At 44.2% G+C, this 15,191-nt stretch overlaps 1 protein-coding gene across 1 annotated transcript in view; it reads left to right on the top strand.

Moving 5' to 3' along the window:
* The window catches only part of LOC126412939 (protein O-mannosyl-transferase TMTC1-like), a 685,657-nt gene that overhangs the window by 317,894 nt on the left and 352,572 nt on the right, over positions 1–15,191 (top strand). The window contains exon 4 of the mRNA XM_050082830.1: positions 10,546–10,723. Within this exon, the coding sequence (XP_049938787.1) occupies positions 10,546–10,723 (178 nt within the window). The remainder of the gene's footprint in view (positions 1–10,545; positions 10,724–15,191) is intronic.

Here is a 15,191-nt window from a genome sequence, read left to right as displayed (position 1 = left end):
ATAGGCTGCGTCGCCGGTACGAGGCCTTCTGGTGCAACATAGCCCAGGAAAACTACCAAGAACCTTTAGAACACAAGCAAAGGGTAATAGATGGAGCACTGTGTTCCAGAGGGAGGTGGAAATGCTATTAACGAGATGATCATAAAATTTAGGCTCATTGGTGTATATTGCTGTTTCACTCCTGGTGGAGGTATTGTCGAATTATCTGTTTCTCTATACAGGATGACTAGGCTGCCGCTATCGCTGTAGTTTTAAGAAACCAGCCATGTTATTGTTGGACCTGGTAAACCCCGAGCGAGATTTTCATATTCTCTCGCTCACTAAGCGTAAATTATAACCCTACAGAAAAAAATGAGCAGGACCCTTTTTCAGGTAATTTACTGTATTTAAATTATACATTGGGATACGTTTTCTCCGGTGACCTTAGTTTTTGAGTTATTCATGAAAAAAGTACAAAAGTGACCTTCAAACGCTCCTCCACACCAAACTTATTCCTCACAATTCACGATGTCTAGTATGTTGTTCGTGGTATTCCCTCCTGCCACTGTACAAAAATTACCGACAGCGCGAACTTTTCCGATATTCGACATTTTTTAGTCTTTTGATTGGGCTGTTACCCCACCAGCATAGCAGGATACTTCGTTAACCTTTTAATTTGTACATGCCCGTGAGGGTAATCAACCAAAACAACTTCAGAAATCGTTATACTAAATCTAATTACTTTGACAATTAGATCCAAACTAAATCCTTACTAGCACAGTAGCTTCGTAATCAGAAGGCCTTACAGGTATAACAAAATTATTGTTCATATAACAAAAAATTGTTAATTTTATGGTGTTACAATTCACAAAATGGTTGGGTATAGTTTACACAAACGTCAGTTTTACAATTTGTAAGTGCTCAAGTAAGCCGGTGGCATAGTAAGGCCACTCAATTTGGACCAAAAAATGTGGGAAATAATGCGTTCAGTCAAAATGTTGTACAGTCGTTGAAGGGAGTGCCATGAACAGAATATCAAAACTCTGACCGGCGGCGCCTGGGAGTGGGAATGGGCGTGCGTTTAAAGGTCACTTTTGTACGTCCTTCTGGAACCGCTCGAACAACACGACCTATAGCGAAAACATATTCCGGTACAAAATTCATCTACTTCGAAATTTCCTACAGAAAGGCCCTGTTCATTTTTTCTTCTTTAGGACTGACAGTTTTAGCGTTGCGAACGAGAGAATCTGTTAATCTCGTGGGTAATTTATGAAGGCCAGCTAAAGCGTTGAGAGTTGCATAAACCGACAGCGGTAGGCACAGCTGAATGATACTGCATACACTTTGCCAAAAGCCACGATCCGTAGACGCTAGATTGTAAAGAGTAATTCATTTTCACATGGTACACATTTTAACATTTATACCTTTTTGCGGTACTGCTGCAATGTGAGAAGGAGGTTCTTCATTCTTCTTGTCTTACTTTGTAGATGATAACCCTGAACAACCATAGTAGAGTAATGTGACGGATCATAATTACTCAGATTTTGAGTCACCACTCATCTGACGGTCTGATGCGGCCCGCCCAGAATTGCTTTCTCAGCCAAACACTTCATCTCTTAGAAGCAATTGAAACTTATATCATGAATTATTTGCTGAATGTATTCCAATCTCTGTCTTCCAACATAATTTTCACTTTTTACACCTCCCTCTTGTACAATGGAAATTATTCCCTTATATTCATATTTCAAATTTTCAGCCATTTTATCTTTTCCGTGTTTGCAGGTAAACATACTGGATATAGGTTATGCCTTTTATGCAAAGAAGAAAAAGAAGAAGAAAAAATAAAGAAAATACAGTAAAGAAGAAGAACAGTGTTTTGCATCAAAGGAGAAACTTATATTCAATAAGCTATTCCCTTATGTCTAACAGATGTCCCTTCTTCTTCTCAGTGTTTTCCACGCATTCCTATCCTCACTGAATCTGCAGAGAAGCTTCGCATTCCTTACCTTATCTCACCACCTAATTTTCAGCCTTTTTCTGCAGCATTAGGCCTATATCCCAAATGCTACGATTATTTCTGTTCCGTTTTTCCCACAGTCCGTGTTTCACTACCATACCATGCTGTTCTCCAAATGTACATTCTCAGAAGTCTCTCCCTAAAATTGATGCTTATATTTTATATAAGTGGTCTTCTCGTGGCTAGGTATGCCCTTCATTCCAGCGCCGGTCTGCTTTTTATGTCCTCCTTGCTCCGTCCATCACCGGTTATTTTGCTGCCTAGGTAAGAGAAATTCTTAATGTTGTATAGTTCGTGATCTGCAGTGCTTATGTTAAGTTCCTCATTGTTGTAATATCTGCTACTTCTGGTTACTTTCATCTTTCTTCAATTTACTCTCTATTCTTCTTTTGTTCTCATTAGACTGTTCTTTCTATTCAACAGATTCCGTAATTATTCCTCACTTTCACTGAGAGTGGCAACGCCATGAGCGAGTATTATAACTGATATTTCCTCACCTTGAATTTTAAATACACTCTTGAACCTTTATTTTATCTCTATCATAGCGTCATAGATGCGTAGACTGAACAGCAGTGGTGAAATGCTACATCCTTGTCTCATGCCTTCTCTAATCTGAGCACCTCGTTCTTGACTTTACGCTTTTATTGTTCCCTCTTGGTCCCTGTACACACTGTATATTACCCTCTTTCCCTATAGCTTAGACTTTTTTTCTCATAATTTTGATCATATACCACCATTTTACATTGTCGAACGTTTTTTTCTGGTCGACACAGGGTATGAACGATTCTTCATTTTTCTTGTCTTCTGTTATCAACCGCAACGTCAGAAATGCCTCCCCGGTGTCTTTAAATTTCCTACAGCCGAACTGATCGTCGTCTAACAACACTAAGTTTTCCGTTCTTATTGAAACGTCCCCATTGAACAATTATACACGACTGTCCTTAAACTGACATACAATATTTTTTAGCGCAACGCAATCTGACTTTCAATAATCCCTACAAAAGAATGGGCCCTGACTAACAGTAAACTATACCTTTCACAAATCACTTACCTCACAAAAATCTTCGCTACTCAAGCTACTGCAATACAGCGAGCGCCACTACTGCCAGCTAAATAAAGGATTCAAACTACTGAAGGCACTAACTACTGATAGGGATAGTTAGCAAATGAAAGATATTAATAGAGAACAAACAATGTATTTACCTTGATATCATCATATATAAACATAGCAGTTCATGACAAATTACAAAACTCCGCCATCTCTCTCCCCACATCCACCACTGCTGGGGGCTCACCTCCAACTGCCGCTGCCCAACACTACAATGGCAGACAACAATGCAAAACTAGCCACAGACTGCACACAGCACAGCCAGTGATTTTCATACAGAGGTGGCGTTACCAATAAAAAAACTTAAACAGCCCACTTACATTATATACACTGAGGTGACAGAAGTCATGGGATAGCTTCTAATATCGTGTCGAACCTCCTTTTCCCGGTGTAATGGAACAGCTCACCGTTGCATGGACTGTACATGTCGTTGGGAGTGCCAGACAGGAATGCCGAGCGACATAGCCTCTACAGCTGTCCATAATTACGAAAGTACTGCTGGCGCAGAATTTTGTGCGCGAACTGACCTCTCGATTATGTCCCATGGTTTTTCGATGGGATTCATGTCGGGCGACGTACGTGGCCAAATAATTTGCTCGACCTGTTCAGACTGTCCATCAAATCAGTCGTGAACCACTGTGGCCCGGTGACTGGATACTGTCGTTCCTAAAATTTCCATCGTTGTAGGGGAATTGAAGTCCATGAATGACTCCAAATGGTCTCCAAGAAGCCGAATATGATCATTTCTAGTCAATGATCGGTTCATTGGACATTTGGATCCGAGGACCCTGTCCATTCCACAAAACAGAACCCACAGCATACTGGAGCCACCACCAGCTTGCACATTGCCTTACTGACGACCTGGGGAATCGGCTCGTGGGGTCTGTACCACACATTTCGTCATGAGCCCACGAGAGGCTTTGCAGTCGATATAGTGCTGTTATCAAAGGCGTGAGAGTCGGTCGTCTGCTGTCATAGCCCATTAACGACCAATTTCGCCGCACTGTCCTGACGGATACATTTCTCGTACTTTCCACTTCGATTTCTGCGGTTATTTCAATCAATGTTACATGTCTGTTAGCACTGAAGACTCTTCGCGAGCGCCGCTGTTCTCGGTCGTTAAACAAAGTCCGTGGTGAGAGGTAATATTTGAAATATGGTATTCTCGGCGCACTCTTGACAATTTGTATCTCGGAATATTGAATTTCCTAACAGTTTCCGAAATGATGTGACCCATGCGTCTAGGTGTAACTACCATTCCGCGTTCAAAGTCTGTTCATTCCCGTCGCGCGGCCGTAATCATGTCGGACACCTTTTCACGTGAATCACCCGAGTACAAATGACGCCTCCACCAACGCCCTGCCCTTCTGCATCTTATGTGTGGAATACTACCGCCATCTGTACATATGCATATCGCTATCCCTTGACTTTTGTCACTTCAGTGTTTACACTGGATACAATTTGCCAAACACACCCTTCATAGTTGCTTGGAGAGTTTCAAGGCGTTCAGACGCCTCCGCTGTGGGTCAAGAAAAGTAATTTGTTAGCACTTACTGAATCATTTAATATTTATAACATATTTCGAAAGTATTTATGCAATGCGGTTGGTTACTGTAATGACAAATTATACTCCTTGCACTGTGAGGAGCAGAAATTCATTCTTCTTGCCCTTTTTTATACACTATACTCGAGGAACAACCATGCTAGAGGAATGTGACGGATCATAAGTGCCCAGACGGTCAGCTTCTTTCCCTGAGTTATCAGTCATGTGACCGGTTTGCCGTAGTCCGCCACGAATTCCTCTCCTGTGCAACCTCTTCATCTTAGAGTAGCAGTTGCAACCTAAGTCTTAAATTACTTGCTAAGTGTTGTTCCAGTCTCTTACTTCCTCTGCGATGCTTACTCTCTACAGCTGATTATAATACCATGGCAGCTATTCCTCGTATTTACAGCGGCTCTGTCATCCTGTCGCTTCTCCTGATCAGTGTTTTCTGCATACTCCATTCCTCGCCAGTTGTGAGGAAAACCTCCTCATTCCCTGCTTTATGGGTGCACCTACTTTCCAACATTCTTCTGTAGCACCACATCTGAAATGCTGCTATTCTATTTTTCCTAGAGTCTGTATTTCATTCCCACAGAATACTGTGCTCAAAACGTACATTCTCAGAAATATCTTCTACAAATTAAGTCCTATGTTTGATACTGGTAGACATCCCTTGGCCAGGAATCTTGTTCTTGCCAGTGGTAGTTTGCTTTTTATGTTCTCTTCGCTCCGTCTGTCAAGGGGTACTTTGCTGTCTACTTAGCATAATTACTTAAATAATACTGCTGTTTAGTTTCTCGCTGTGTTCGTTTCTGCTGCGTCTCGTTACATTTTTCTTTCTTCTGTTTACTCTCAACCAATATTCTATACGCGTTAGACTTTTCATTCCATTCAATTCATTCCATTCAACAAATTCGGCAATTCTTCTTCACTTTCACTGAGGATATGTACGTCATCAGGAGATCTTATCATTCTTTGAACTTGAATTTTATGTGATTGCTTCTTAGATGTACAGTTTGAACAGCAGTGGCGGAAGACTACATCCCTGTCTTGCACCCTTTTAAATTCGATCATTTCGTTCTTGTTCTTCCATTCTTACTGTGCACTTTTGGATGTTGTACATATTGCATATTACCCACCTTTCCCTATACCCTACCCCATTTTCCTCAGACTCTGGAAAGTTTCACACCATGCTGCACTGTCGAAAACTTTTTTCGAGGTCGACCACTACTATCAACGCATGTAGATTTTTCTTCAGTACTGCTTCCACCATCAACCGCAACGTCAGAAGTGCCTCCGTGTTGCCTTTACCTTTCCTAAAGCCAAACTTTTCGTCATCAAACAGATGGCAATCTTTTTGCGTTCTTGTGTGTGTTATACCGGATGTTACAAAGGAAGACCGACAAACCTTAGCGACAGGTTCCTTATACATATAAGTAAAAAGACTAGTAAATATGAGCTCTAAAATGAGTACCTTAAGAGGTATGAGCTCTTGTTCATCTTCGACATTGTGAAACACATCTCTTCTATTTTGGCAGGAGGAAGTATTGACCAAAACAAAGAAGAAGTGTCGAGTAATCATGGTCTCTAATATGCAAACATTAACAGCTATGGGTACTAGTTCATTTTCGGTAGTGTGAAACAGGTCTTTCCTATTGAAAAAGTGATGGTAGCTCCTAAGGTATGCGTTTTGGAGGCCATGTTTACTACGAATTTTTATTTGTTTTGTTCCATATTAGTTCCTTCCAAATTATGAAAAGCAAAGAGCTTGCAGTAGAAGAGATGTGTTTCATAGCGTTTGTGCACTAGACTTATTTCCGTCTTTTGGTGTAAGGAACCTGTCCTTAAAGTTAGTCGATGTTTTTGTGGGACACTCTGTCTATAAAATATACAGAATAATACACCTTAAGTGATTAAGAGTGCGAGGTCATCCACATGAGTGCTAAAAGGAATCCGTTAAATTTCGGTTATAAGACAATTCAATCAACACTAAAGGCCTAAATTCAACTGAGTACCTAGGAATTACAATTAGGAACAATTTGAATTGCAAAAAAGTACAATCAACACTAAAGGCCTAAATTCAACTGAGTACCTAGGAATTACAATTAGGAACAATTTGAATTGCAAAAAAGTACATAGAAAACGTTGTAGGGAAGGCGAACCAAAGACTGTGATTTATCGGCAGAACACTTAGGAGATGCAATAGGTCTACTAGACTACCGTCCACTTTTGGAGTACTGTTGCGCAGTGTGGGATCCTTGCCAGATAGGATTAACGGAGTACATCGAGAAAAGTTCAGAGAAGAGCAGCATGTTTTATCTCATCGAGAAATAAGGCAGAGAGTTTGACGGACATGATACAGGTTTTGGGGTGGACATCATTAAAAGAAAGACGGTTCTCGTTGCGGTAATATCTCCTCACGAAATTTCAATCACCAGCTTTCTCCTCCGAATGTGAAAATATTTTGCTTTCGCCGACCTACATAGGAAGAAACTATCATCATAATACACTAAGAGAAATCAGAGCACGCATGGAAGTATACAGGTGTTAGTTCTTTCCGAGCTCTTCGAGAGTGTAATGATGGAGAATTAGTGTGAAGCTGTTTCGATAAACCCTCTGCCAGGCTCTTAAATGTGATTTATTTAGTATCCATCTAGATGTACATTGGCCAATAAAACTGGTGCACCAACCTAATATTGCGTAGGGCCCCAGCGAGCACGCAGAAGTGCCGTAACACGACGTGGCATGGTTTCGAATAATGTCTGATGGAGGAAATTGACACCGTGAATCGTGTAGGGCTAACCATAAATCTGTGAGAGTACGACGGGGTGGAAATCTCTTCTCAATAGCAACTTGCAAGGCGTCTGAGATATACTCAATAAGGTTCGTGTCTGGGGCGGTATGGTGGCCAACAGAAGTGTTTTATTAAATTAAAAGGAAGGTCTGCGTTGGCCCTAGTATTGATGTTTTATTGATAGCAAAATCGATTTTCAATCACATAGTGATCATCTTCAGTGCTGTGTTGTACAAATTAAACTCAGACACCGGTATCAAGTAAACAGTAACCAAAACTGAGAAGCGATCACTCCAAGGAGTCGCCAATCAATCAAGAAGTATTTGAACTCAGAACAGTGTTCCTGGACAACTCTGTAGCAATTGTGGACGTTTGGGGTGTCGCATTGTCCTGCATGAATTACTCAAGTCCGACGGAATGCACAATGGGCATGAATGGAAGCAGGTGATCAGACAGGATGTCTACGTACGTGCGACCTGTCACAGTCGTATCTAGACGTATCAAGGGCCCCGTGTCATCCACTGCACAGGCCCCACACCATTACAGGAGCTCCACCAGCTTCAACATTACCCTGCATACATACCGTGTCCAGGGATTTATGATGTTATCTCCATACCCGTACCCGCGCAACAAGATACAATTTGAAACGAGACTCCTCTGACCAGGCAACACGTTTCCAGTAATCATTAGTCCAATGTCGGTGTTGACGGGCCCTGGCGAGGCGTAAATCTTCGTGTCTTGCAGTCAAGGGTACACGAGCAGACCTTCTGCTCCGAAAGCCCTTAACGTTGATGTTTCGTTGGATGGCTCGCTCGCTGACACTTGTTGATGGCCCAGCATTGAAATCTGCAGCTATTTTTGGAAGGGTTGCACGATTGTCTTCAGTCGTCGTTTGTCCCGTTCTAGCACTATCTTTTTTCGGGCGCACCGCTGTCGTAGATTTCATGTTTTACTGGATTGATGACATTCACGGTACACTCGTAAGATTGTCAGACTGGAAAAATCCCCACTTCATCGGTACTTCGGAGATGCTGGGTCCCGTCGGTCGGGCGCCAACTATAACACAACATTGAAACTCACTTAAATCTTAATAACCTGTCGTTGTAGCGCCAGTAACCGATCTGACATCAGCGGCAGACACTTGTTGTCTTATATAGGTGTTGCCGACGGCAGATCCGTTTTTTGCCAGTTTATATATATATATATATATATATATATATATATATATATATATATATATATATATATATATATATATATATATATATATAGGGTGTTACAAAAAGGTACGGCCAAACTTTCAGGAAACGTGTTATGTGGACATGTGTTCGGAAACGCTTACTTTCCATGTTAGAGCTCATTTTATCACTTCTCTTCAAATCACATTAATCATGGAATGGAAACACACAGCAACAGAACGTACCAGTGTGGCTTCAAACACTTTGTTACAGGAAATGTTCAAAATGTCCTCTGTTAGCGAGGATACATACATCCGCCCTCCGTCGCTTGGAATCCCTGACGCGCTGATGCAGCCCTGTCCACAATACTTTTGGTACCAGGGTTGTGTAGACAAGAGCTTTCAAATGCCCCCATAAATGAAAGTGAAGAGCCGGCCGGAGTGGCCCTGCGGTTCTAGGCGCTACAGTCTGGAACCGAGCGACCGCTACGGTCGCAGGTTCGAATCCTGCCTCGGGCATGGATGTGTGTGGTGTCCTTAGGTTAGTTAGGCTTAATTAGTTCTAAGTTCTAGGCGACTCATGACCTCAGCAGTTAAGTCGCATAGTGCTCAGAGCCATTTGAACCATTTTGAAAGTGAAGAGGGTTGAGGTCAGGAGAGCGTGGAGGCCATGGAATTGGTCCGCCTCTACCAATCCATCGGTCACCGAATCTGTTGTTGAGAAGCGTACGAACACTTCGACTGAAATGTGCAGGAGCTCCATCGTGCATGAACCACATGTTGTATCGTACTTGTAAAGGCACATGTTCTAGCAGCACAGGTAGAGTATCCCGTATGAGATCATGATAACGTGCTCTTTTGAGCGTAGGTGGAAGGACATGGGGCCCAATCAATACATGACCAACAATGCCTGCCCAAACGTTCACAGAAAATCTGTGTTGATAACGTGATTGCACAATTGCGTGCGGATTCTTGTCAGCCCACACACGTTGACTGTGAAAATTTACAATTTGATCACGTTGGAATGAAGCCTCATCCGTAAAGAGAACATTTGTACCGAAATGAGGATTGACACATTGTTGGATGAACCATTCGCAGAAGTGTACCCGTGGAGGCCAATCAGCAGTTGATAGTGCCTGCACACGCTGTACCTGGAAACAACTGGTTCTCCAGTAGCACTCTCCATACAGTGACGTGGTCAACGTTACCTTGTACAGCATCAACTTCTCTGACGCTGACATTAGGGTTATCGTCAACTGTACGAAGAATTGCCTCGTCCATTGCAGGTTTCCTCGTCGTTCTAGGTCTTCCCCAGTCGCGAGTCATAGGCTGGATTGTTCCGTGCTGCCTAAGACGCCGATCAATTGCTTCGAACGTCTTCCTGTCGGGACACCTTCGTCCTGGAAATCTGTCTCGATACAAACGTACCGCGCCACGGCTATTGCCCCGTGCTAATCCATACATCAAATGGGCATCTGCCAACTCCTCATTTGTAAACATTGCACTGACAGCAAAACCACGTTCGTAATGAACACTAACCTGTTGATGCTACGTACTGATGTGCTTGATGCTAGTACTGTAGAGCAATGAGTCGCATGTCAACACAAGCACCGAAGTCAACATTACCCTCCTTCAATTGGGCCAACTGGCGGTGAATCGAAGAAAAACAGTACATACTGACGAAACTAAAATGAGCTCTAACATGGAAATTAAGCGTTTCCGGACACATGTCCACATAACATCTTTTCTTTATTTGTGTGTGAGTAATTTTTCCTGAAAGTTTGGCCGAACCTTTTTGTAACACCCTGTATATACGCATGGCTACACCAGTTTCTTTGGCTCTTCAGTGTATGTTTATAAGTGATGAAACCCTGAGCAGTGTGGAGAGCGCTGATGTTAACAGCGTGTCTTGGCTCGCGCTGTGCAGGGCGACGTACTGGCTGGTGGGCGCGGCGCCCGCCTGGTTCCACGCGAGCAACGTGCTGCTGCACGCGGCCGCGTCGCTGCTGTTCGCGCGAGCCTGCTGTGCCGTCGCGGGACTGGCGCCCGCCTTCGCCGCCCTCGCCGGCGTCATCTTCGCTGCGCACCCCGTGCACACGGAAGCGGTGAGTCCGAAACGCGAATGCCCTACTTTGCTTTCTGGTGCGTCAGCTCATGGTCTGCTCTATTTGAACTCGTAGCTGGTAGAAACCGGTAGAGACCGTCTTCAAATGTCGGCTTACGTACTAACGTTTTGCAGCTTCTTGATGGTCATGCTCTACGATGAACCCGTACTCCCGCAACACGATCTGAAAAACGATCAAAATTTGCTAATATGAGGAACATTCAATAATTGAGGAGAAAAGTTGATGTAGGTAAAGAATTTTTACAAAATGAGGCTTTTATTCAAACTTCCTCGCAGATTGAAACTGTGTGCCGGACCGAGAGTCGAACTCGGGACCATTGCCTTTCGCGGGCAAGTGCTCTACCATCTGAGCTATCCAAGCACGATTTACGCCACGGCCTCACAGCTTCACTTCTGCCAGTACCTCGTCTCCTACTTTCTAAACTATACAGAAGCTCTCCTGTGAATCTTGCAGAACTAGCACTTCTGAAATAAAGGATATTGCGGAAACATGGATTAGCCACAGCCTGGGGAATGTTTACAGAATGAGATTTACACTCTGCAGCGGAGTGTGCGCTGATATGAAACTTCCTGACTGATTAAAACTGTGTGCCGCCCCAAGACTCGAACTCGGGACCATTCGAGTCTCGGTCCGGCAAAGAGTTTTAATCTGCCAAGAAGTTTCATATCAGTGCACACTCCGCTGCAGACTGAAAATCTCTTTCTGGAGACTTTTATTACTTTTCAATACAATCGAAAGCCATATTAATACACAGAGCTTAACTATGAACTTGATTTATTATACCTGACGTAACGGAGGCTTTGTCTTGTTGTTTGAGCTACTTTCTCACAAATTATTTGACCAGCCCTTTGTTACTGAACTTAATGCCCCCTTGGACCAAACAAATGAAAATGCGAGGGAACGAAATCTGGGTGGTAAGAGGGCGAGCATTGTCGCGTATCAGTACCATGAATTTCCTTTTAGATCCGAGATGTTTTCCTCTCATATCTGGCTTCACTTAGCTCATCATGCGTCTGAGTAATAGGCGTCGTTTATTGTGCGCTAAAAAGATCGTCAACATCGCTATTCTCGCTGCTGTTTGCGCTCTGAATCTCTTTCGACCAGATAAGATGGTGTACTTCCGTTACACGCTTTATCTTTTGTACTCTTTTTGGACTGTGGTTGAAAGTGGCGAACCCAAGTTTCAAGCATATAAAACCTTATTTAGGGAAGGATTACTTTCCCTTTCGTTGCGTTCTTTGACGTCTTTACTGACTTTGAGTCTTACCTCCTTGCCGCGTGCTGTAGCCGGTTCTCCCCCCCCCCCCCCCCCCCCCCCGGCGAAGGTTCGAGTCCTCCTCTGGGCATGGGTGTGTATGTTGTGTCTTTAGCGTAATTTAATGTAAAAGTAGTGGGTAAGTCTATGGACTGATGACCTCAGCAGTTTGGCCGCATAAGACCTTACCACAATTTTCAAAATTTTCTTACTCCCTTGTGTTGTCGTGTTAACTCTTTCGGAACGCATTTTGAACTTTTATTGTTGTAATTGAGCTTGTTACTGATAAGACTTCGTAGCAATATTGTTACTGGTAAAGTTGTGAACTTGCTGCAACTGTTTGTGATATACACTCCTGGAAATTGAAATAAGAACACCGTGAATTCATTGTCCCAGGAAGGGGAAACTTTATTGACACATTCCTGGGGTCAGATACATCACATGATCACACTGACAGAACCACAGGCACATAGACACAGGCAACAGAGCATGCACAATGTCGGCACTAGTACAGTGTATATCCACCTTTCGCAGCAATGCAGGCTGCTATTCTCCCATGGAGACGATCGTAGAGATGCTGGATGTAGTCCTGTGGAACGGCTTGCCATGCCATTTCCACCTGGCGCCTCAGTTGGACCAGCGTTCGTGCTGGACGTGCAGACCGCGTGAGACGATGCTTCATCCAGTCCCAAACATGCTCAATGGGGGACAGATCCGGAGATCTTGCTGGCCAGGGTAGTTGACTTACACCTTCTAGAGCACGTTGGGTGGCACGGGATACATGCGGACGTGCATTGTCCTGTTGGAACAGCAAGTTCCGTTGCCGGTCTAGGAATGGTAGAACGATGGGTTCGATGACGGTTTGGATGTACCGCGCACTCTTCAGTGTCCCCTCGACGATCACCAGTGGTGTACGGCCAGTGTAGGAGATCGCTCCCCACACCATGATGCCAGGTGTTGGCCCTGTGTGCCTCGGTCGTATGCAGTCCTGATTGTGGCGCTCACCTGCACGGCGCCAAACACGCATACGACCATCATTGGCACCAAGGCAGAAGCTACTTTCATCGCTGATGACGACACGTCTCCATTCGTCCCTCCATTCACGCCTGTCGCGACACCACTGGAGGCGGGCTGCACGATGTTGGGGCGTGAGCGGAAGACGGCCTAACGGTGTGCGGGACCGTAGCCCAGCTTCATGGAGACGGTTGCGAATGGTCCTCGCCGATACCCCAGGAGCAACAGTGTCCCTAATTTGCTGGGAAGTGGCGGTGCGGTCCCCTACGGCACTTCGTAGGATCCTACGGTCTTGGCGTGCATCCGTGCGTCGCTGCGGTCCGGTCCCAGGTCGATGGGCACGTGCACCTTCCGCCGACCACTGGCGACAACATCGATGTACTGTGGAGACCTCACGCCCCACGTGTAGAGCAATTCGGCGGTACGTCCACCCGGCCTCCCGCATGCCCACTATACGCCCTCGCTCAAAGTCCGTCAACTGCACATACGGTTCACGTCCACGCTGTCGCGGCATGCTACCAGTGTTAAAGACTGCGATGGAGCTCCGTATGCCACGGCAAACTGGCTGACACTGACGGCGGCGGTGCACAAATGCTGCGCAGCTAGCGCCATTCGACGGCCAAGACCGCGGTTCCTGGTGTGTCCGCTGTGCCGTGCGTGTGATCATTGCTTGTACAGCCCTCTCGCAGTGCCCCGAGCAAGTATGGTGGGTCTGACACACCGGTGTCAATGTGTTCTTTTTTACATTTCCAGGAGTGTATATGTTCAACTGTAACACATCAGTATTCACGAATACTGTCGTCAGTCCGCGTTTCTAGTGAAAGAGTAGACACTTTGACTGTCTTGCCAGCGCATTGTTCGCCAGTCACTTAGGTTCGACCGTTTTTAAATCGTAGCGACTTCAAAATAATTCCGCGGTCAAACAACTCTCACCAAACTGCAAAATCATTGGAGAAATGAATATTGCAGATTTCTCGCGTTCACAAATAATAAAACGGTTCACTGAACGTTGTTCAACTAACGTGTAACCTTGAAGTGGACACGTCATCATTAAAAGCAGTATTGAGGCTATACGAAAAACAGCTCTATCCGTCAACTGTTTTCAGCTCATCCCAGTGATGCCAACCTAAAGTCATGACAGTAAAACCTCTTCCTATAAACCCTTTCAGTGCTACATCATTTTGTCTCTAACTACTCGTGCAAGAGGTGATGGTGCTATTTCAATTATCACTTGGAAAACAACAAACTTTGACTGTGAAACTTCTTTAACTTCCATATTCCTAGATTTCAAGAAAGCATTTGACACGGTGTCCCACTGCAGACTGTTAAAGAAGGTCCGAGCATGCGGAGTAACTTTCCAGATATGTGAGTGGTTCGAAGACTTTTAAGCAACAGAAAACAATTACGTTGTTTCTGACAGCGAGGGCTGGAGACAAGACTATCGTCAAGAGTGCGCCAGGGAAGTGTTACAGGACCGCTCTTTTTGTCTATATATTGCACATAAATAGGTGAGCGGGAATCCCCAGCTGCTTGCTGATGACGCTGTTGTCTACTGGAGAGTATCGTCGTTGACCAACTGTAGATGGATATACGACCACATTGGGAGAATTTGTATTGGGTGTAACGAAAGACATCTTGCTCTAAGTGTAACCAAATGTAAGTTAATGCAGATGAGTAAAGCAAACAGTATTTTTACAATCTTGAAATATTATTGGAGTCTTGCTTCACACAGATATAACGAATCAATGCTATATCAAAAGGAACGAGCATGTAGAACGATAGTAAGGAAAGCGTTTAGAACACTAATGCAGCCAATTCTTGAGTACTGCCCATTCTTGTTTGGGATTGTAATCAGATCGTATTAAAGCAAGATATCGGAGCAATTCAGTGTCGTGCTATCAGATTTGTGTTCGTAGGTTCGACCAACACGCAGGTACTACTGAGATGCTTCGTGGTCATATGGAAAACTGTGGAAGCAAGACAATGTTATTTTTACGAAGAACTGCTGGGAAATTTTAGAGAAGCGGCATTCGCAGATGACTGCCGAACTATTCTACTGCCACGACTATATATTTCCCTTAATAGCCGCGACGATAAACGAAGTTAGAGCGCATACAGAGGCATACAGACGGTCGTCGTTCCCTTGTTCCATTTTTGAGTGGAAAAGAAAAGGAAATC

The sequence above is a fragment of the Schistocerca serialis genome, chromosome 7 (assembly GCF_023864345.2).
Source record: "Schistocerca serialis cubense isolate TAMUIC-IGC-003099 chromosome 7, iqSchSeri2.2, whole genome shotgun sequence".
Taxonomy (NCBI): Eukaryota; Metazoa; Arthropoda; class Insecta; order Orthoptera; family Acrididae; genus Schistocerca; species Schistocerca serialis.
Note: the sequence above shows the minus strand (reverse complement) of the source record. Positions and strands in the feature narration are given on the sequence as shown.